The sequence below is a fragment of the Staurois parvus genome, unplaced genomic scaffold, assembly GCF_062004578.1.
Source record: "Staurois parvus isolate SC_StPar_1 unplaced genomic scaffold, SC_StPar_1.0 ptg000866l, whole genome shotgun sequence".
NCBI classification, from domain to species: domain Eukaryota; kingdom Metazoa; phylum Chordata; class Amphibia; order Anura; family Ranidae; genus Staurois; species Staurois parvus.
In genome coordinates, this window is record NW_028318662.1 from 2,412,992 (window position 1) to 2,437,017 (window position 24,026).

Genomic DNA, 24,026 nt, shown 5'->3' on the forward strand with positions numbered 1-24,026 from the left:
ATAGCAGTGTTTGTATTCTTCTTTACAAACTCAAACATTCACTATATAAACTGAAAAATGTTTGAAGATTTTGCTTTCCTTTGAATCACCTAATTCATATTTAGTTGTATAAGCACTGTTTCTGAGAACTGCTGTACATCTGTGTTGCATGGAGTCAACCAACATCTGGCACCTGTGGACAGGTATTCCAGCCCAGGATGATTGGACTACATTCCACTGCATTTTTGATGTCACCCCACGAGTTTTATATTGGATTAAGATCCGGGGATTGGGCTGGCCACTCCATTACATCAATCTTGTTGGTCTGGAACCAAGATGCTGCACATTTACTGGTGTGTTTGGAGTCTTTGTCTTGTTGGAACACACATTTCAAGGGCATTTCCTCTTCAGCATAAGGCAGCATGACCTCTTCAAGTATTCTGATGTATTCAAACTGACTCCTGATCCCTGGTATGCGATAAATAGTCCCAACACCGTAGTATGAGAAACATCCCCATATCATGATGCTTACGTAACCATGCGTCACTGTCTTCACAGTGTACTGTGGCTTGAATTCAGTGTTTGGGGGTCATCTGACAAACTGTCTCCGGCCACTAGACCCAAAAAGAACAATCTTACTTTCATCAGTCCACAAAATGTTGCGCCATGTGCTCTTTGGCAAATTGTAACCTCTTCAGCACGTCTTTTTTTTTCAACAGTGGGACTTTGCGGGGGCTTCTTGCAGATAGCTTGGCTTCACATAGGTGTCTTCTAATTGTAACAGTACTCACAGGTAACTTTAGACCCTCTTTGATCTTCCTGGAGCTGATTGTTGGCTGAGTCCTTGCCATTGTGGCTATTCTTCTATCCATTTGAATGGTAGTTTTTCACTTTCTTCTACGTCTTTCAGGTTTTGGTTGCCATTTTAAAGCATTTGCGATCAATTTAGCTGAGCAGCCTATCATTTTCTGCACTTCTTTATGTTTTCCCCTCTCCAATCAACTTTTTAATCAAGGTACGCTGTTCTTCTGAACAATGTCTGGAACGACCCATTTTCCTCAGAATTTCAGAGAGAAATGCACTGTAACCAGCATGTACAACATTTGCTGCATTAATTGCCACCTGTTTTTCAAAGAATGACTGACCTCACTAATAGAACTCCACACTGCTATTATTTTGAACATGCCCCTTTCAATTAGTGGCTCAATTACACAGAATCAGCAGTATGCATGTCATGACTGTTGGGTCTGTTGGATTTCTATTACTCTACTACACCTGCTAGTAAATTATTTGCCATGTAGAAATATCATTTCTACCAAATACAGTGATTGATCAGGTTAGTGATGTCTGACTGCTATTATTTTGAACACAACTGTACGCGCCAATAAATCAGTGGATTGATCCTCTCTGGGATCTCAAGTGAAAAAGTGATCACATCTGGTATAAAAAACCAGGAACCAATACCCCCACTATCCAAAATAGGATCATACACAAAATAAAATAAAACACAAATAAGCGTGAATCCCTAAACAGGGATCAACAATATCATGCAGATCATGACAAATAATGGCTAAATTAAGCCAAAAAGTAAATAGTGACATAAAATAGATCCCTAAATGTGGGATCAATTAAATACAATAGTGCCAAAAAACACACATACAAAAAGTATATTTATGAGCAAACACATAAAAAAAAATAAGTGAACATATAATAGTCTGTAAACATATAAAAAAAAAAAAAAAAAAAAACGAAATATGAAAAAAAAAAAAAAACTTAACAACCAAGTCCAAAAACTTTCCAATTACTCCTAAGTGCAGGTGATATTGTGGATGTGCATCACCACCGACATAATAATCCATATGTGGCTAAAATGCCCCCTCACCTCCTGGATGCAACCCTCAAAGGGCCAAAACAATTTTGTTATTTAAAGCCAGGAATCTTCAATGGTAATGGACACCTGCTCAGGTAGATGATATTCCCCTCACTAAGAACAGCCAGGTCCCCTCCAGTATAAAGCAGCCAGCCACCAACTCACAGATAGGATAAAGATAAATAGAAACCTCCCATAGTGTAAATCCGTTTTAATAGGGGCTCTCAAATCACAGCACAGCCAAATGCCCACTCACATTTAGTAAGATTTTTTAAAATTTTTCAAAAGACCTCATGCTAAAGGTGTACTTGCATGGGAACTCATTGGGTGCAGCACGATGGCGTCTGCGCCGGAAGTACATCACCACACTCGCGTCCTACGCGTTACGTCACACTATCACATGACTTTTTCAAGGCAAACGATATGGGTGACATGCGGATATTATATAGGAGAGACGAATGTCAATCAGTGGAACCTGGGCGGACCTATCATGGCCATTTTCTAGAAGTCCGATGATCGGGAAAGACCTGTTCTACCCTGCTAATCTTGCATGACTAATTCCAGGGAGAGTTTATGAAGAAATTACTTATAAAAACGGCATAGCTAATTAAACAATACCTCAGTATTAAGTACTATTTATATTTTTGCTGCTACAACCATATATAAAAAACCAGAGAGACTAGATATTAACCCATTACAGGTTAATCTAGAGGTATATAACCCATTAACCAAATATATACGAATCTACACTACCACTGCTAAAAATATATCTTTATTAACACATATATAAACAATACTAGGGGATATTTAAAAAAAATTAAATTTTTTTTATTGTTTTTTTATCAACGCATGGAAAAAAACAAAACAAATTTTCTTTTAAAAACGCATGATAAACATACAAAACATAAATGCATGAATAAAACTGTCTAGGGATGGGGATCCTGATAAACTCTGATATAAAAATTATAATTATAAAAAAAATATATATTATTTGATACCCAATAAAGAGTATATAAATCTATTTTTAAAATTATATATATAAAATTAATAAATATACATAAAAAAAAAATATATATATATAAATAAAATTATATATATAAGAAAATATTATTTTAATATAATAGGTTCATTTATTTTATTGGCTATCTCCTCAAATGTTAAAAAACCACTTAATAAAGTCATCTTAGTAAAGGCAGAGAAGTCATCAAAGAAGCTTGATACTGGTCCAGGAGGCCGATAGATCACAGCAATTCTTAAAGAAACTGGAGAGAACAGACGAATACAGCGAACTTCAAAAGAGGAGAGGGACAGAGAGGGAGGTGAATGGAGGACCTGAAAAGTGCTTTGAAGGGATAGGAGGATTCCTACTCCACTTCCTTTCCGTCCACTAGGCCTGGGAGAGTGAGTCCAGAGGAGACCACCATGGGAGAGAGCAGCAGGAGAGGGAAAGTCAGATCCATAAAGCCAGGTTTCCATAATTGCAAACAAGTTAAAGGAGTTTGTGATAAAAAGGTCATAACAGAGACATTGGGATACAGGGCCATAAGCTGGGCTAAACATTTCAAGGTCTCCATGGGGGGGGGGGGGGGTGTACAGAAAAGCAAGTATACATAAGAATCCATTAATCTTACACAATAAAAATATATAGTGGCCATTCTAATCCATCTGGTGCTGTAGGCAGACAATTTAAACCATTTTAGAGACCAAAATACTCACTCCCCTAGAAAAGGAGGAATATTTAGAGTGAAATTTGAGGGGATATTTTCGTGAGCAAAGCAGATGGATGGAATCAGGCCTCAAATGTGTTTCTTGTAAGCAAATTAAAGAGGGTTGCAGTCTATTAAAGAAAACAAAGACAGCACCCCTCTTGACTTTATCACCTATGCCCAACACATTCCAGGACAACATGATCAAGCTCATGTGTATCAGGTAATATCATGACAAAAAATATAGCATATGGTGTGGGGACGGCCAAGGGCGCCACCTCCAGGAAGCAAATATAACAATAGCATTGCACTTTAGATGGAGCCTGAGAAGACACTCAGTAGAAATGATGTTTCAGTCACATAAATGTCCCACCTGGAAGAAATAAAAATAAGTAAACATGCGTTTCCTATACAACAGGGCCACAGAGGCAACAAATATTTCAACAGTATAGATCGTTAACATCCACATAGGGAGAAATTAAATAGTTCCAGAGGCATAGAAACCGTAGTAAAAAAGCAGACCACTGCTCAGCCAAGCATTACAAAGTGGTGCAAAAAACCTGTTGGGGAGATAAGTAATCTTCAGCAGCTCAAATGACCCACTCCACAAACACATAAAAAAAGGCAAATGAAGCACCATGTGAATAGAGTCGCCGGTCACTCATGACGGTGGGTGTCATGCCAAGTTACGCTCCTCCCAGTCTAGCCACTTCATGGCTGCAGTTGGGTTGTCAAATAACTAAGAACTGCCATTGACAATGATTTTGAGCTTGGCAGGGTAAAGCATGAAGTATTGGATGCCTAGGTTGCTCAGTCGTTTCTTGATGTCGTTAAACTTCGCTTGTTGTCATTGGACCTCTGCTGCATTAACCTCATTAAAATGAACATCCTTCCCAAATTTAATTACTTATTTTGTAACTCCCCTCAGTGGATTCCCAAGTCCTTTGTCACCTACTTAAATAGGTTATTTTCCTCCTTCTTTTAGGGTCCTCAACCCCCTAGGTACAAATTATCCACTCTAATGTGCCCTACTTACCAAGGAGGTCTGGCCCTTCCAGATTGTCACAAATATTTTCTTGCCTCCCAACTGGTCTCTGCCTCATTTTTATTGTTTTGAGGCCCTAGAGCTCCTTATGATCTGACGCCTTCCATGCTTGCTTCCCTTAGGGCCTGGAAAGTTGGCCTCACCTGTGAAAGTTTTCGTACCTCTGGCATATCCCCAAATACCCCTTTATGGAACAACCCCTCTTTGCCACACTTTTACCAGCTTCCTGATCCCATAGCATGGACCAAGCATAACATCAAAACTGTGGTCTCAAATTTATCCCTACGCCCCTTAGATTATTTTATGTCTCATCACAATGTCCCCCCTTCTTACACATTTAGGTACTGGCAATTGTCCCATGGTTTTAGGAGCCATTCACTACTGCTATGCTCTAGCTGCAAAGCTCTGAATTAGAGGGAATATTACGCCATGATTGTGCAGAAAACCTACCTCAATCCTATATACTCATCTTCTCCAAGTGTTCTCCCCTGTCGATAACGTTGGGCCCACGATGGGATGATGTATGGGAATTTCCCTTTAAAATACTGGTGTCCTTGAGAGACTGCCTCATACAATTTAAAATTGTCCATAGGGTCTACCTTACAGATTTTAAAAAATGAATCTCTCTTCTCCAGAGTGCTGGCGTTGTGACTGTGCTCTCTTGGACTTTATACATATTTTCTGGACCTGCCCAGCAATTGCTACTGGATCCCCCAGAGTTTGTTTGTTAGGTTTAATGGAGGACCTAGTTCCTGGGGTGGCAAACAGGACACTTGGGTGTCTTTTACTGTTTTACTCCAGAAAAGCCATCACTCTGTGTTGAAAAAAGCAGGTTCCCCCCTCCCCCACTTTCTGGAAACAGCAGGTTAATGCCATTTTACCCTTGTACAAAGATACTTAGCTGCATAGAGGGTGCCCTAAAAATTACGGAACCTGGGCAGAGTGGTTAGAACCCTCAACAGCTACTGAGACCTGACTTTTCTGCATTATTTGTGTCCATCTTGGAGCCTCATTTATGAATATTTGGGGGACGGGGGCTTGGGTACTGGTGACAATATGCCTAATTGTCTTAAATTGTTATTCACGAGCAGCAACAACTGTTTTATGTTTCTTTTTGTGAGCCAAAACCCTAACTGCCAACAAAAATACACCCCCAGCCACCCCCATGCCTTGTGCCTAAATGCCAGCTTGGCCAAATCACTGGTTTTACAACTCCTACCTTTTCAGTTGAGTGATTATGCCCCCTTTTGTGAATTGGCAGTCTGTTCTGTAGCACAGTGGCAGGTTACCTGCTGCCCTTGTTACCATCCCTGGTGGCTCAATGAAGAATGAAAAGGAGTGCTATATATCGTTTATGGACCCACTGAGTGACTCTGCTGGCTACTGGGAAGAATGCAGGACAGAGCACACCACTGAAACGTGTTCAGCCACCCCATGTCCTTACAGCTGTCCCGTCCCCTCAATGCCTTGTTCTGCTCAACCACCCACATGATCGACCAGTCTCCCTTAAGCATTCAAGAGACTATCCAACGGTTCAGGCTTAAAGATAATAGGCAGCGCTGCAGTTGGTATGCCGAGCAGACAGGAGCCACGCTAGGGCAGAGATTCTGTCAGCTGTGCAGGGGCAGGCACAGAATTGATGGTGATGCTGGCCACCCTTCAGCAGGAAAGGTTGACACACATGCCAGCATGCGTCCTCAATCTGGCGGTACATCAGTTCCTGGATAGGTACCCAGGGTTACAAGACCTTCTGAGACAGGCCACAAGAGTTTATAGCCACTCCAGGTGGTCCTACTCGGTCAGCACTCGGCTAAGTGAAATTCAGCAGAGAATTACATCTGCCCACAAACCGCCTTATCTGTGACATGTCTACTAGGTGAAACATGACTTTGGTGGCTACACATGCAGCAGAGGGCCATCAATACTCACCTCAGTCACCTGTGTAAGTATGGCATGAAGGACAAGCTCAGGATAGCTGGCCTTTTTTTCCCCTAAGCCAGTGGATACTGATACAGGATGCCTGCACTTTACTTTTTGTTGGCAAACTTTTATTAAGTAGAAATTGGTGGTACAGAAAAAGCACAATTGTACAGATATACAAAATTGGGTATTAAGAATAGATTATATTTAAGCACAAATATTGAGGGTAAGAGGAAAAAAAACAATACCATGGCTTGCCAATATCTGTAAAAAAAAAAATACCATGGCTTGCCAATATCTGTAATAAAATATTTTGATGGAGTGAGTAGTGAGTAACTGATCGATTTAGAAAAAGTTAATAATGGGCTAGCTGATATTCAATAAATTAGAGGAAGAGATTTGAATATACAAATCAGGGATCCTATTTGGTTCTATAAAAAGCCATAGATTTATAGAGGGTGTGGAATATTTTTTCCATACGACAAATTGAGTCTACTCTCATTTTTAATTGTGTAATGGGAACTGAGGAAGATTTCCAGTGTCTAGCTTTAAGCCATTGTATAGAAACACAAATGGTATGGATGAATCTCATCTGGGGAGTAGAAAACCCTGGGATAGGAGTGAAAAGTAAACAACTGGCCAGAGTAATATGGGTAGGATTACCAGATATGGTCATAGAAAAAAGTTCTAATTTGCACCAAATGGGGGATATTTTCTCACATTCCCAAAAAATATGGGTGAATGAGTCATGGGATAAACACCCTCGAAAGCAATCAGGAGACACTGTTGGAAAAATAGAATACAATTTTGTAAAAACACCATTTGGTAAAAAGTTTAATAGCAGTTTCATGAACTGAGTGACCTGGTGTATTTACGGAGGATTACAATGCATTCTTCCCAGTCATCTATGGGAAGAATGCAAAAGTGCTTATACAAACGTTTAACTTGGGGGTCCATGCTCATCAAATTATTGTAAATTTCTGAGATAAGACCTTGTCCCTAGGAGTTTTTTGACACATGCTTTTATGACGGGTGCACTATCTGTTGTTTTAAAGTGAGTAGTATAAAAATGTCTAATTTGGAAAAACCTGAACTGTTCAGTGTGGGGGATATGATGAGAGGTCTGAAGGGAAGACAAGGATGTGAATGTGGCGTTTTCTAAGAAATTTGTAAAAAATAATAGGCCATTGTTAATCCACTAGGAGAAATTTGGTGATCCTCGATACCCAGGAGGAAATGCTGTCTCCTAAATTATGATGCTTGTAGAGCACAATACAAATTGCTGCTTGCAAACATGCCAGAGCTGAAATGATTGAGAGACCCCTTTAGTGCATGATAATCCTGGTAGGAAGTGTGGGTAGGTAGAATAGTGATTTAAATTTAACCCAAGGGACCTTAGATTTATAGATGTGCCACTGAGCAATTTGTGAGAGGCGGGATACCAAATAGTAAAGCCAAAAATTAGGTAAACCAAATCCTCCCTTGTGTTGTAATCTATACAGAATCTTTAGAAAAATGAGGATGAGAATTGGCCTATATAAATTGATTTACTTCCATTTTAAATTCAGTGATATAGGGCACAATTCACTAAAGGGGTATGCTGGGTCGATGATGTTACAAGGGGACAGGGTCACCTGGGTGATGTCACCGGGCGACCTGCCCCTCAGATACTTAAGAACTGTCAGGCCAGCGGACCTGTCAGATGGCGAGAGCCAGCATCGAGAGCAGAGCCTTTTTTTTTTTTCTTCATGTCGGCGGTGGTGGGCATCGTGACTGACGTTGGATCGACTTTGGGAGTCATTTTTTTTTTTTTTTGTTATTTTAATGACTTGTAAATACTGTCTACTGTAATTTTTTACACTACACCTTTTTTTGTGAATGAGTATCAGTAACATGTACCCCATACTCATTCACCTGGGGGGGGGGATCTTGGGGCCCCCTTGTCTGGGTCCGAACCTGGGACTTCTGCAGTGTGTGGCAATGTCTCTTTTTTTGCTGAGCCATCTGGAATGCTGGACAGCTCCCTTGATAATTATTTGAATGATCCTGCCATGACCTTGTTTGTGATGAACCTTGAACCCTTTGGTCCTCCCATGAACTTCCTGATTTAAGTCCTGTCTCTGCACTTCCTGTTTGCCAGATTATTGCCAGATTATTGTGGTCTCTTCACCCAGTATCCCGCTCCTTGCTTTCCCTGCTGCCATCCATATTTTGCTACCAATCTATATTGACCATTGGCTTGTTCCTTGATTACGCTTCTGCCTGATCCCAACCTGCAACTGCTCATTACTAACCTTTGGCTTGTTTACTGACTACGCTTCGGTTTGATCCTCACCTGCTTAATACGCTACTGGACCTCCGCTTGCTCACTTCCTGGTGGGGTGATCCTGAGGACTGCAACCTGGTGCTAATATGCAGCAAAATCGATCCCCACCATCAGGAGCTCTGGTGAACACCGGTTAGTACTTAGACTCTGCACCTCAGGTGAGCCCACTCCTCTGCCAGAGTGACCTGCCTGTGTACCTTTCCTGCTGATTTCTTTTTGAGCTTTTCCACCACTATAGTAACTGGTCTTCGAGCCTAACCCCTGATCGTGACAAGGGGGCTTCCAGATTCCGATAAGCCCCCTGCCCGTAGACCCCCACAACCACAGGCCAGGGTCACAATCATCAAGCTAGGGATAAGGAGCTTTTGGGGGGATGAGTACGCCTACCCCAAAGCACCCCCCCATGTTGAGGGCATGTGGCCTCCTGAGGTTCAGGGGGGCCTCATTCGTCCCCCCCCCCCTTTCCTGACATGCCAGGCTGCATGCTCATATAAGGGTCTGTATGAATTCGGGGGAGGGCGAGGGCACACCATGTTTTTTTAATTTTGGCATGGTATGGATGGAGGGGAACCCCCACACCATTTTTTTGCTAAATTTTTAATTGTCGGCAATTTTTTTTTTTTACATTCAGCTGTCAGTGGACACCCCTGCTGAGAGCTAACACATTATACTGCATGGTTTCACTACAAAAATACCTCATGACTTATTAAAATACCTCATGCAGTATTTTAGTAGCATTTTTCAGTGAATACCGCAGTTTTGTTTTTTTTAAATGCTGTGCAGTATCTTACCGCATACGTGAATTGTCCCCACTATCTTTAGTTATTCTAATGGGAAGAGCTCTAAAGAGCTATAACAATTTAGGGAGGGTTGTCATTTTGATAGCCGTGACTCTTCCTAAAAAGGAGTTATGATAAGAACTCCACAATTTAAGCATTCCTTTTAATTTTGAAATCAGTTCTTAAAAAACAGAGATTGCAGATTGGCAGTGAGACGGATCCCCAAGTATGAAAGAGACTCTCTAGATCAGGTAAAAGTAAATGAATCATGTACAGTAAGACTCTGAATTGGGATTCTGGGACATTTATAGGCATCCCTATTGATCTGGATATATTAAAGGATAGTCCAAAAAGTAATGAAAATTGTAAAGTTTTAAGCAAGTTATGTAGTAAAACATTAGATTGAGTAAGGAATAAAAGCATTCTGTTCTGAAATGTATTGTAATTGTACTGTCTCCCTTATATTGTAAAGTGCTGCACAAACTGTTGGCGCTATATAAATCCTGTATAATTATAATAATAATAATAATGTCATCTGCATACATACTAAGTTTTTACATAGAATTAGAGGAAGTACAGTGAATATAGAAAAAAAGTTCTGAAATTATTTATCTTTATCTCTTACATTGCAGAAACCTGACATTTTAATAGAGGTGTGCAGACTTTTTATATCCACTGTATAACCTTTGATATCTGGATGTGTTAAAATAGCTGTAGTCAGAGAGAGAGAGAGAGAGAGAGAGAGTTACCAATTTTGGAGAGAGATGGGAGCAAATTGTTTATAATAAAAAGCAGAGAATCCATCTGGACCTCGGTGCTGAGCCACCTTTAAGTGATTTAATTATCTTCGTTGGTACACGAGGCATTTAATTTATTTTGTTGAGTAGAAGTTAGCATAGGGAGCGCTGAAGATGGAATTGGAAAAGTAGGGCTAGAAAGTAGACCTGAGTAGAATTTTTTAAATGTTGTTAGGATCTTATGTGTGTGTGTGACCAGTTGATCTGAGGAATTTCTCAACTGGTACACAGGTGGAGGTTTTAAAGATTGATTGATCCTATACATAGGAATTGCTTGATAAAAGGAATCTAGCCGTAGACCATCGAAGGGCTTTCTCAGTTTTATAAGAAATAAGAAAATCTAATTCAGATCATTTTTGGGAATTTAGGCTATCCATCAAGGAGTCATGCATATTGAAATAAGTTTGGTATATTGATCCTTGATCCATCACAGAGAAAGGAAAGGATAAAACATCTGGAGGGTGCACTACAGAGGAATCCAGTGTCATGCATTTCCAAAAGCTGTCAGATTAAAGGTTAAAGGAGTAGCAGTGGTGGTTGCCGGAGTGACACCTCCTGCCAGCTCATATTCACAGCAGCTGTATCACAATTTACTGGGGCAAGAGTGGATATAGAGACCCTCTAAAATGGATGACCCACTTGTCTGGCAGCTGGCTTGGCCTGTCAGTGTGTTGCTGAGAGCCTGAGCCAGCTGCTCCCACCCTGGTGCTCCAGAGAGCACTGGAGAGGCAGAGCAGAGAGCAGTGACTAACAGTCACTGCTCTATGCTGAGAGAGGACCCGAAAACTGAGAGATAAATGGTCTTTGATTGCTCAGTTCAGGGTGTAGAGCCAGTGGGAGACAGCTGCAATCATCTAGGCGACTATGCATGTTTATTTTCTTTCATTTCCACACTTCTCTTTTAAAGTAGGGTCCTCTGCAGGAACTTTTATGTGGACATATGGTATTTGGACACTATCAACATCTAAAACCCAATTTGTTTACAGCCATATCACAGTTGAACATATTAGATGTTTGTTAAAGCAGGGTCCGTCCAGTGCACTACGGGAATTTTTCTGTTTAGTTCACAGTGTTTGGGCACCAACAAAACACCAATATATTTGCTGCCATATAATGGTAGCGCAAAACATACAATATTTGGCCTGGATTGACAATGTACACTGCAAGAATTTTCTTGTTGGGTTATGGGGTTTTTTTCTCTACATGAGACATGGAAAACCTAGTTTTTAGGAAGCTTCCTTTATAGATGAATAAATGGTTACATTTTTGGGCATTAGTAAATACTGTGTTGGCCATTAATTTTTGGTTAATATTGCAGTGCCCAAAGTAATCAATTTAAAGGAGAATCGAAAATTGATTGCTTTGGGCCAGCTTGAGTCATGACTCAAGCTGGCCCAAAGGAATCAATTTTCGATTGACCTGATGAAGAGGACCACTCTGAAATATGTAGTCACCAGACTCAACTGGCTATTTCTTGTTACATGCTCTGTATCCATCACTGAGGTTCAAACTTGTTTCATTCTCCAGCCTGATACAGTGCCTCAAGTCCCCAACAGAGTGGTATTACATTGTACTAGTGCCCTCACCACAGCACCCTTTTGGGTTTACTTCCTCCCATACCCTGCATCACTTTCAGCCCCCACTCATGTCAGTCCAGTTGTGGCGGTCCGAATGCTGGAGTCCCTGGTGGCCAGTGTCACCTCTGTTGGATTTCCATATATAGGTATTCTGCGTGATCCTTTTGTCCACTACATTCACACAGGGCATTGGCACCATTTTCCCCTGTGGCCATTGAACACCTATGCAAGCGCCTGTGAGTCTGCTGCCGTGGTATGTGGCAAACTGCGATGAATGTAATAATCTAAGTCTATTAAACTGTGACTTTTTATCATTATGGCTGGCTTTGTAGGGCATGGCATTCCTTGTTTGTTTTTTTCTGTGGATTCTCTCATACTTGTTCACATGAGTGACAAGTGAGTAGCCTAGCCCCTGTCAATCTATTCTAAATAATTTATTGTGGTATTGAGCAAGCACCCTTTTCTTTGTGTTTTTTTTTTTATTAATTTGTACTAAACATTTATATGTTTTAAGCTTATTTGCATATGCTCTCTTTTTTATTAGAAACATGTTGAAATGGTATTGGTGTTGTGGGTTGTTCTTTTTGTCCTAACTGTAATCACATTATTTGTCAAAGTTTGACACTGGAGCTAATCTTTAGTTTTTTAACATTATTTCAGGGGAATATTGCACAGGGCAAAAAAGTGCATCTAACACAATTTCGAATAGATAAGATGCATGCATATATGCATACATACACAAGTTTTTCTAATGACTGTTATATGCAAGACAGCGGTAGACCTTTTAAATGCATGTAAAGATACCACAAGTAAACAAAATATAACCTCTAGAAAGTTAACAATGACGTGCAGAAATATTCCTACGTTATCAATATTACTTTTAAAATAACTTTAATATATGAAATTGCTTATTTTAAAGAACGTGTGATAAGAACTAACTGAATAATGTCTGAAACTGATGTTTATTTAACTCTTAACTTTAAACTTAAAGTAAAACAACAACTAAAACTCAAATTAAAAAAGCATCTGACCACAACAATGTATCATTTTGTGGACTGTGAAAGTTATTGATTATTGAAACAGTCAAATCTAGTGTGAGTTATTGTATTTTTCAATAAATAATTAAAATATTTTCCTTCCCCAGAATTCTGATGATCTTCTGGTTGCATCAGCTGAATGTCCTAGTGATGATGAAGATTTGGAAGAATGTGAGCCCAGCACTGGTAAGATGCAAACCATAACATGTATCAAACTATTAAATTGTTAAACTTGGCACTCTCAAGTACTCATTCAAAAGAAAACAGCAAGAAAATAAACATACAGTACACATTTAGAGTAACTAAAATGAGAGTCTGGATTTTAGATTTTCTGTACAGAAAGTCAATATGAGTATTAAGGCAAACAAAATCTAGGGGGGAATTAGGTAAACAGAAATGTGTGATAAATGACATAGGGAAATTATTTCTAGATGTGTAGAATAACTTGATGTTACATGAAAGGTGAAAATTGTGCAATATTGTAGAATATTTTATTGACCTATATTTGCTTGGTGAGTTTGTACATGACAATTTTTTATATGAACTAACCATTGTCCGTAATTAATGACATGTTCCGGACTGCTGGGTAGTAAAATCATACGGAAAATACATTAAAATATCTTAACTTCATCCATCGGTTAGCAAGAATACAGTATTTGGACCCCATAGTTGAAAAAATTTTGATAAATATAAGATACCAGTAGAGAAGATTGTTGCTCAATTAAATGTCAAGATAATTCTTGATGGTATGAAAAGATTTTGTGTCACTTCTGTCTTGAAGAAGCACCCTGAACAAACACACATCAGACGCCACTAAAGCTTCTGAGGGATAGGGAACAAGTAGTCAAATGGCTGACCACCTTCAGAGATCATGTGACCAAATATTATCATCAATTTGCCTTCCATACAAAAGCTAACTATAATTAAATTAAATCAAAGTTTTTTTTCGTCTACAAACTTTATTCTAAGATCAAGAGAGGAAGGTAAACTTGAAAGAAAAATAACATGTAAGTCAGGGGTATTGAATTCAAATTCCTGGAGGTTCAATCAGTAAAATGTATTATTAGTTATCGCATGTGTTATGACGGTCACATGACCACATATCGCATGTTATAATGAAAATGTCAATTCACTATTCCTAAGAGCAAAAACGCTCAGTAAATACTGCATTAAAAGACGTTAAAGTCAATTCACAGAAGGAAATAAATAATAAAATGCATGCGGTAATTAAGTAGTGGTCGAGGCATGCGGTATTTAAGGAATGTGTACTGTTTGTTAAGGAGCAGGCGGCCACCTGTGTCCTTCACAACCAGTAACTGTCATGGTTGGTAAGGAGCGGGCGGCCAACGCGTCCTTAACAGCTGATGAGTGATGATCATTTTTTTTATGTTCAGCTGACTGCTGATGCGCTGTCAGCTGAACGTAAAAAAAAAGAATTGCCTGCAATTAAAAATTGAGAAAAAAAACAGTGTAGGGTCTTCCCCTATAACCAACAGGCAAATGCCCCCCTTCTCCTGAACAATACCAGGCTACATACCCTCAACATGGGGAGGTGTTTTGGGGCAGGACTGCCCCCCCTTTACATCCCTGCCCCCTTTTACATCACCCCCCCAGCACTACCCCCTTCACATAACATCTCCCCTCCCCACCAGCACTTGTCCCCCTTCACATCACCTTCCCCCCGGATTAAGGTGCTCTTGTGCTCTGCCCCCTTCACATGTGCCCCCTTAAAATCACCCCCTTATGCACACACAGCACTGCCCCTTCATGCCACCCCCCCTTCACAGGTGTCCTAGCAACTAATTACCTGCTAGTTAATATGAAAAGTTAACCCGGCAGCTCCCACCCTCCATTCAGTGCATCTGTGCCTCCCGCTCTCTGATCTATGCTTGCTCCCTGCATTACTATTCTAACTCCCACTTTGCCTTGAGAATGGCAACAACAGAAGTCGGGGTTGAGGAACTAGCTCCTAAATGGTGAGACCGCGGGTCCGGATGGGACAGTGGCTTGATGCGGATTCGGACCGCAGTCACAGATATAAAAGTGTTGTGTTGTCACAGATAAAAAAAGTTTTTGTTTGGGGCTACAGGGGTGCATTTTTCTGCCAAACACTTTTCTGCATACTAATGATTCAAAGCATAGCATAAAAAAAACACCTTGCCGTGCTGCACCTGGATCATAGAAGCTTTTGGTTTAGGCCTGTAAAGATTCTAGGGAGGAAGAGTTATATATACACAAACCAAAAGAAAAAAACATCTAACTCAGTTTGTGCAGTTAGTTCGCAAAGGTCAGTGTGAACAGCAAGCTATTGCAAAGCATTTACAGAGCTGTTTGTAAGCTTGGTTCAGTTTTCTGAAATTTAAACTTAGTGATATTAAAGCTTAATTTTGTTAATGACAAACATGTTATACTTACCTGTTTTGTGTAATGGTTTGCACAGAACAGCCCTGATCATCCTATTCTCAGGGCCCCCCACCGGTATTCTTGGCTCCTCTCCCTTGACCAGTGCCTCCAATAGCAACCCACTTGCTATGGGGGCACTGGTGCATGCTCACTCCCGAGCCCTGCTCTATGCATCTATAAGACACATAGAGCCGTGGCTCAGCCCCTCCCCCGCTCTCTCCTCATTGGCTTACTGGCTGTGATTGACAGCAAACCAATATCCCAAAATCTGCGCTCAGAGAAAAAGTGAAAACTACAAAAAATAGCAGCTAAACACTTTACCCTGATACCAGGCATCTCATACAAAGTGTACAACAAAAAGTGCAGCACTCAACTGATTAAATATTAACCAACTATAATTGTACAATCAAATATCCTATAATACGTGAAAATTATGTGAACATACAGTGCCCATAAAATAAAGTGATACTGAAAAATCAAATTTAATCAGTCCCACATGCTGGAAGCAGGAAACTTCCAGAGATAGCCAAAGTGACACCATCCCAAAGTGACACCAATCTGAATCAATAGGACTGGAACTTGCAGAACACATGAAATGAATTTCATTCCACATAGTGTAAAACCGCCAGTACTGGGAAGTGTGTTAAATAAAACTGCATTTACATGATAACAGATAAAATTAGCATGAACAAATGCCAAAGGGAATTCTTTGAAGCATCCAAGATAGCCGCAGGCCGGTTGCACATGCACAGTAGCGTGTGTGCGTGGCTCCGCCCTACGCACCATACATGATGTCATCAGGGGCACCTCAGCCTTACATCAGGTGCCCCTGATGATGTCATGTATGAGAAAACACGTAGGGCAGAGCCACGCACACAAGCTACCACACATGTGCAACCGGCTGGTGACCATCTTGGATGCTGGAAAGAAGCCACATGATCTTAAAGAGCGCTGACTGACCACTCTTACTAGGGGGTCACAAACCTTCTGGTAAGCCTTGCATGGGAGTGGATGGTGTCACTTTGGCTATCTCTGGAGGTTTCCTAATTGCATCATTGCATGTGGGACTCATTAAATTTGATTTTACTATCACTTTGTTTTATGGACACTGTATGTTCACGTATTATAGGATATTTGATTGTACAGTTTTATTTGGTTAATATTTATTGAGTTGAGCACTGCACTTTTTGTTGTACACTGTGATTGACAGCAGTGGGAGTGGCAATGGTTCCTGCTGCTGTGTCTGAGCCAATGAGGAGAGACAGACCTCAGACAGCCAATGCTCCTGTTCATTGCTGGATCAAGAGAGGAAGAGAGGAAGCAGCATGTAGAAGGTTTTTTACTTTCATGCATAGAATGCATGAAGGTAAAAAACCTTCAGCCTTTACAACCACTTTTAGGTCTTGTTCACACTTGCATTTGGGGGTGGTTGAGAATCATTTATACTGCCTTCTCAACTGCTCCCCCTTGAGCTGGGAAGGCAGTGGCCAGAGGTGTATGCTCTGCTGTGTGGCTGCGTCAGGAATTGCCCTTCTAACATCAAACATGACCTCTTCAATGAATGAATGAAGCCACTCTGTAAATGACCTGTATGCTGTGACTGTGGTGCGGTAGTCCGACATTTAGGGGCTGTGAGGAGGTAATACTGCTCTATGAAGAGCAATCTGAATCTGATCACTCTTCAGATAGCAAAGCAAGTATAAATAATTATTTAGAGTACCATTCAACTGCAATTTGGGAATGCTTAATACAAATCAGCTCTTTTGCTGATTCAAACCTCCTCATATGAACTTTTCTCCCCCCCCCCCCCCGATGCAGCATCTCTGAGCTCAGCATTTCAATGCCTGGGGTTGGGGAGGTGAACAGTAGCAGCTGTGTGTCTCTGTTATGGGATGGGCCTTGTCATCTCTGTGTGTTTTTCTTAAATAACCTACCCCTGTAGCAAGGGGATTGAATACTTTGGTCATAGTTGCACCTTCACCTGCAGCAGGCACCTCTTATCTGCATAGAGCATTTTTAGTAAATTAGGGAAGATTAGCACAAAAGACAAAAGGGGAGAATTGCGCAGAGCAACCTTATAGTGTAGTAAGTCGGTTTATTTAAATGTAAATAAAAGCACAGCAATTGCATTCACAAGTGTCCAAATGTCAGGGCTAATGGATGACAGCAGACTGGATCCCCACACGAAGATTCCGCTGTGATCTCCGTGTTGTCATAAGGAATAGTTATCATAACTTTGCATTATGAAAACTGATTAGAATATTCACAAACAAAAATCACTCATAAATATAAATGTGAATAATAATTATTAAATATCAATAAATAAATATGTCACTTTATAAAATTATAGAATTATAAAATCATAAAAATCAATATTATTACTAGTAGTAACCATAAGGAGGATATATATTGTAATGACTATTTTCTTTGAAAATGGTTTTTATTGTACCTTTTTAAGACAAGTACAAAAACTGTAAAAAAAAAGTGCAAAAAGGCCACAACCAGCCCCAAATGTGATCACACAGGACAGTCAGCAGAAACAACCTCCATATACACTTCTAGAAAAACTTAACCATCTCTTCCCACCCCCATGCAACCCATTACCAATTAGCTGGATAATTAAAAAATCTATATATAAAACCCAGTACCCAGTATGGCCGAAAGGACCTGCCTTGCGTTAATGCACTGAAATGGTGTAAGCTTCACAGCATTACACACCATAAAAGAATCCAAGGTTGTTTTCAGAGATTAGTTAGACAATCAATCTGACACCACCCTCATAATCACAAGGTGAATAATGATGGAATCATAACAATATCCAGTAGTGACTAGGAACTATCCATTTGTGGCTGCTGTTGATGTTCAGCTTACACAATCTCGACTCAGGTACAGTATGTTGGTTTTTGAAAAGGTAGCGCCAATTTTACCAAACCTTTCCAGAATTGTAGTGATGAGGGTGTTTTTTCAAATGTAACAAAATCTCCTTATGGGCATAAAACAGAAGTATTGGCTGAGCCCTCCACCAGGCCCAATAAGCACACTGGGATGGATAGGGGATCCAAAAGACTGGTAGTGTCTATGATAAATATTGTGACGTATTGTATTAGCAGACAATGCCAGAAAATATGCATAAAATCTGCATAAACATCTCCAACACTCTGCAGATATGGACTGGTAAATACCAGCCAGTTTGGCGGGTGTAAACTATATACTATTATTATTATACAGTATTTATATAGCGCTAAAAGGTTTGCTCAGCGCTGTACATTATAGTGGGGGACAGTACATGAGACAATACAGTAACAAAACAGGACACGAGGGATTCAAGGGCCCTGCTCTTTTGAGCTTACAATGTAGGAGGGAAGGGATAGTGGTACAGGAGGAAGTAGCTGTGGGGGATGGAGTGGTGGGAAGAGTGGAGGAGATCGGCTGTTAGGTGAGGGCAGGGTAGGCTTCCCTGAAGAGATGGGTTTTCAGGGTGCGCCTAAAGGTGAGGAGAGTGGGTGACAGTCTGATGGATTGGGGTAGTGAGTTTGTGAGGATGGGGGAAGTCCTGGAGAAGTCCTGCAGTCGGGCGTGGGAGGTGGAGACCAAGGAGCTAGAAAGTAGGAGGTCTTGTGAGGAGCGAAGATTACGGGTAGGGTGGTATTTGGGTATCAGGTCGGTGAGGTAGTTTGGGGCAGCATTATGAATGGCTTTGTATGTCTGTGTTAGTAGTTTGAATTTAATGCGTTGGGCAATGGGGAGCCAGTGGAGGGAATCACAGAGGGGGGTGGCAGAAGCGGAGCGGTTGCTAAGGTGGATGAGTCTGGCCGCTGAGTTCAGGATAGACTGAAGCGGGGAAAGTCTGCAATGAGGTAGGCCGGTGAGAAGGGAGTTGCAGTAGTCCAGACATGAGATAATAAGGGAGTGAACGAGTAGTTTAGTAGTGTCTGGGGTTAGGAACGAACGTATTTTGGAGATGTTGCAGAGGTGGAGCCTTTCAGTTTGCCAATGATTGGATATGGGGTTGGAAGGACAGGTTTGAGTCTAGAGTGACACCTAGGACTTTGGCTTGTGGGGTGGGACTGATGGTGGCGTTGTTGGTCGTGATGGAGAGGGTGGGGGGGGGGGGGCAGGGGCTGGGGGGAAAATCAGGAGCTCGGTTTTGGAAAGGGTCAGTTTGAGGAAATGGAGCGACATCCAGTCTGTTATGTCGTTCAGGAGGTGGGTGATACGGGTGGAGACTGAAGGGGTGAGTTGAGGGGTGGAGAGGTAAATTTGCATGTCATCGGCGTAGAGGTGATAGTTGAAGCCGTGGGAGTGTATCAGTTTGCCGAGGGAGGAGGTGTAGATGGAGAAGAGAAGGGGCCCGAGGACAGAGCCTTGGGGGACCCCAACAGAGAGGGGGAGAAAGGGGGAGGTGGTAGCGTTATAGGTAACGCTGAAGGAGCGTTGGGATAGATAGGAGGAGAGCCAGGAGAGAGCGGAGTCTCTGATGCCAAGGAAGTGTAGTTTATTAAGGAGAAGGGGGATGTCAACTGTGTCGAAGGCTGCGGAGAGGTCGAGGAGTAAGAGGACTGAGTAGTGGCCATTAGTTAGCAGGTCATTAGTGATTAGGGCAGTTTCGTACTATACTATACTATGTTATGTACTATACTATAAACTTTTATTGGATCAATTTATCTTTGGCTGACACCAGATGCTGAAATGGATAACCCCACATGTGATCCCACTCATCCCCCTGAGTGACTGGAACATCCGTGATCCACTTAGTTCTACAGCGTTCAACTGAGGGAGGCCTAATTGGGAACAACTCTTTGTAAATCACAGATAATGGTTTAAGTAGCGCAGCAACATTTCCAGACAAGAGGGCTGCTGTAATGACTCCTTAACAGGGAAGAATAAATGAAAATTTAAATTTGGGTATAAAATTAATAATGAATTATAAATTACTTTATTTACTTAATGTAATTGTCACATCAAAGCCGATTTTGAAATTGTGCGACTTACAGTGAAGTCGCACAATTTCAAAGTTGGGTGACTTGCTGATTTGAGGTGTGATTTGCAAGGCATATGGCACTACTTTAGAAATCGGTGCGGCTCCTACCAAGTCGGAACCGCACCAATAGGACCACTCTAATAGCGGACAATAGGGTGCGACTTGGCATACGATTTGCAAATCGCATGCCAAGTCACACCCAATGTGACCGGGGGGTTAATTATGAACCATCATGAATACATTTTATATAAAACCATTGTAAGAGAGAATATTAATTAATATTGTGTAAAAAAAAAAAAAAATAATAATAACGAAGTATGAATATAGTGAATGATAAATAGTACATAAACTACAGTAATATTCATTATCGCCTGACAGACCAAATAAAGAACTACACAATATGTTAACAAGAGACCTACTGGATCTTCAAGCTAGGGACCCTCAAGCCACGGGCCTCACTGAAACACTGGTGCTCCACACTATATTTTGATGGGGTTGCCTCCATCTCTTATTTTGTCTCAGGCCCAGATTTTACTGGCTTTCCTTTCCACGCAGCACATCTTTCACACTATGATGCCATCCTAGGAAGGAGACTTTGGACCCCAAAGTCACAGGGCAAGTCACAGGGCAAGTTGCACAAGTGTGAATGAGACTCTTAGCCAGCGAGCTGTCAATATTTTTAGCTTCCATTCATTCTCCCTAGAATGTTCTCCTTATTTTATGTCTTCCGAATACAGTATGTTTATTAACATTTTTATTTCATATTGTCTCTTATCTTTGTATTGGCACACAGCATGCAGAAGCACACCCATGTGCATGTACACATATATGCGTGCATGATTTGTGTCCTCCTTTCTCCCTTTTTGTGTTTAATTTTTGTTTCTTTGTACTTATTGTACATTCCCAATATCTTGCTATATATGACATGTATATACAGTACACTGTATTGCCAAAAGTATTGGGACGCCTGCCTTTACACGCACATGAACTTTAATGGCATCCCAGTCTTAGTGCATACGGTTCAATATTGAGTTGGCCCACCCTTTGCAGCTATAACAGCTTCAGCTTTTCTGGGAAGGCTGCCCACAAGGTTTAGGAGTGGGTCTATGGGAATGTTTGACCATTCTTCCAGAAGTGCAGATGTGATGTCAGGCACTGATGTCAGACAAGAAGGCCTGGCTCACAGTCTACGCTCTAATTCTTCTCAAAGGTGTTCTATCAGGTTGAGGTCAGGACTCTGTGCAGGCCAGTCAAGTTCCTCCACCCCACTCATCCATGTCTTTATGGACCTTGCTTTGTGCACAGTCATGTTAGAACAGCAAGGGGCCATCTGTTCCCACAAAGTTGGAAGCATGAAATTGTCCAAAATGTATACTGACACCTGTCAAGGATTCGTTAAACGATCACCCTGTCACGTGTCCCCCACACGCCACGCCCACAGCGACTAGCTAACCGTGACGCACGCGTGCGGCCGCGACAGGGTGGTAAAGAGGGGATAATAAAGGGGTTTACACTTAAATATCTCAAACCGTATATAAGATCAGCCGTGATACCTTTTCACAGCCCGCACTACCTCTGGCCACCACCGGACGGAGACTCCACTCCAATCCAGCTGGTCGACCACACACTGGCAGATACGATCTTACATACAACCTGGTGCCCTGATTAGAGTTGAGGACCAGCTTAGTAATCACACACTCTTCTAAAGGTCCCTTCAGCTATCCTAGCTTGAACCCCGGTGTTGATAACCCTTCCACTGTCCACACACCCCCACACCAGGCGCACCACAAAGGTAGCCTGCCACCACCCAGCAGTTTATCCGCAGAACGGTCTGTTGAGACACCACACACACACAGATCTCCGTCTGGCAGATCTGTTACCTTTGCAATCTGCGTGCAATCTGCCCACTCACAGTGCAGTTGCATACAGATTGGCAATGAGCTTAACCGAGCGTTTTAAAGGCACTAAAATACAATACAATATAACCCAATCTAATCTCTCCGATCTAGTCTCTCCAAAGATATGAGCACGTGCTTAAATACACAGAAGTTCACTAATTAATTTTAAGATTTAATTTCCCAAAGTGGGCAGTGCATAAAATATGTACAAAAGATAAAAAGTTACAGAAATACAAAAGATATAAGAAGACACACAAATGACTAATTACTATAAAATAAAAGGGAATAAAAAGACAGAATAACACTTCACCCTGCGGCTGGAGCAAGCCAGAAACTTAGCAATCCATTGGTCAATCGAACCAGCTCCGTACGGATCACCCTGTCCAAATGTCTGTGCGTTCAATTTATTGCGATTTGGACATGGGTGGGACATTAGTCTTCGGCCAATTGACTCTGGGGGAGGTGGTCCTGACCTGCCCACAAGAGGTACTGTGTATGGACCTGCCCCAGTTCAATTGGGCCGAGACTGGCCTAAACACCAAGTCGGGGATTGGATTTCTGACACCAGCGTGTCAGCCCGATCGCAACAGTACCAATCACCATCCGACTGTCGCACCCCCGCGTCATCTAATCATTCCATGCATTTTCCTGGCTTTCTCTCCAAGCCACAAATATGATTTTCATATGCAAATGCAGTGTACAGAATGGCCTACAAGAAGGAAGCATGTTCATATCTCTGCAACTAATATTTCATCTTTTATAAGAGATTAAACATACCCCTTTGATGTGAATATTACCTGTAGAGCTTTCCACATAAGCAGACAGTCTGTCTGCTGTCACTGGTTTTCCCAGAAGGTGATAACCTGATTGACACACAAAAGGTGTCACCTCCAGGAACCTGGCTTTAGACTAATTAATGCTAAATGATGATTGGGTCTGTAAGGCCTATTGAGTAATTGTGTATACATACACATCTGTATCCCAGATCCATTGATGACCCCTTGTTTGTACCATCTATTCATTTCCCTACTGCCCAGGGCTCAATGTACATCCTTAATTACCAGACTGTTCCTGCACACACCTTTGCAATGAAAGGGCCTGACATAATCTAATCTACTCAACCTGTCATGGCTATGATACCATATTTCCACTCAGATCTGACATGTCCGTTACAATAAATCTTACATGTCTGTTACAACACCTTAAGCCCAATCCTTGAAAAACAACCCCACATCATAACCCCCCCTCCACCAAACTTTACACTTGGCACAATGCACTCAGGCAAATACCGTTTTCCTGGCAACCGCCAAACCCAGACATGTCCATCGGATTGCTAAACAGAGAAGCTTGATTTGTCTCTCCAGAGAACATGTCTCCACTGCTCTAGAGTCCAGTGGTGGTGTGCTTTACACCACTGGATCTGATGCTTTGCATTGCACTTGGTGATGTAAGGCTTGGATGCAGGTGCTTGGCCATGGAAACCCATTCCATTAAGCACTGTTGTGCTAATCTAAAGGCCACACAAAGTTTGGAGGTCTTTAGCTACTGACTCTGCAAACAGTTGGTGACTTCTGCACATTGTGTGCTTCAGCATGTGCTGAAACCTCTGTGTCATTTTACGTGGCCTAGCACTTCGTGGCTGAGTTACTTTTGTTCTCAGTTGCTTCCACTTTGTTATATTACCACTAGTTGACTGTGGAATTTTTAG

General features: G+C 41.4%; 1 protein-coding gene across 18 annotated transcripts in view; it reads left to right on the top strand.

Moving 5' to 3' along the window:
• LOC149443234 (neurexin-2-like) overlaps positions 1-24,026 on the top strand; it is a 2,355,461-nt gene that overhangs the window by 2,320,945 nt on the left and 10,490 nt on the right. For all 18 annotated transcript variants that reach the window (XM_089655720.1, XM_089655731.1, XM_089655727.1 and 15 more), the window contains one exon: positions 13,144-13,222. In XM_089655720.1, the coding sequence (XP_089511846.1) occupies positions 13,144-13,222 (79 nt within the window). The remainder of the gene's footprint in view (positions 1-13,143; positions 13,223-24,026) is intronic.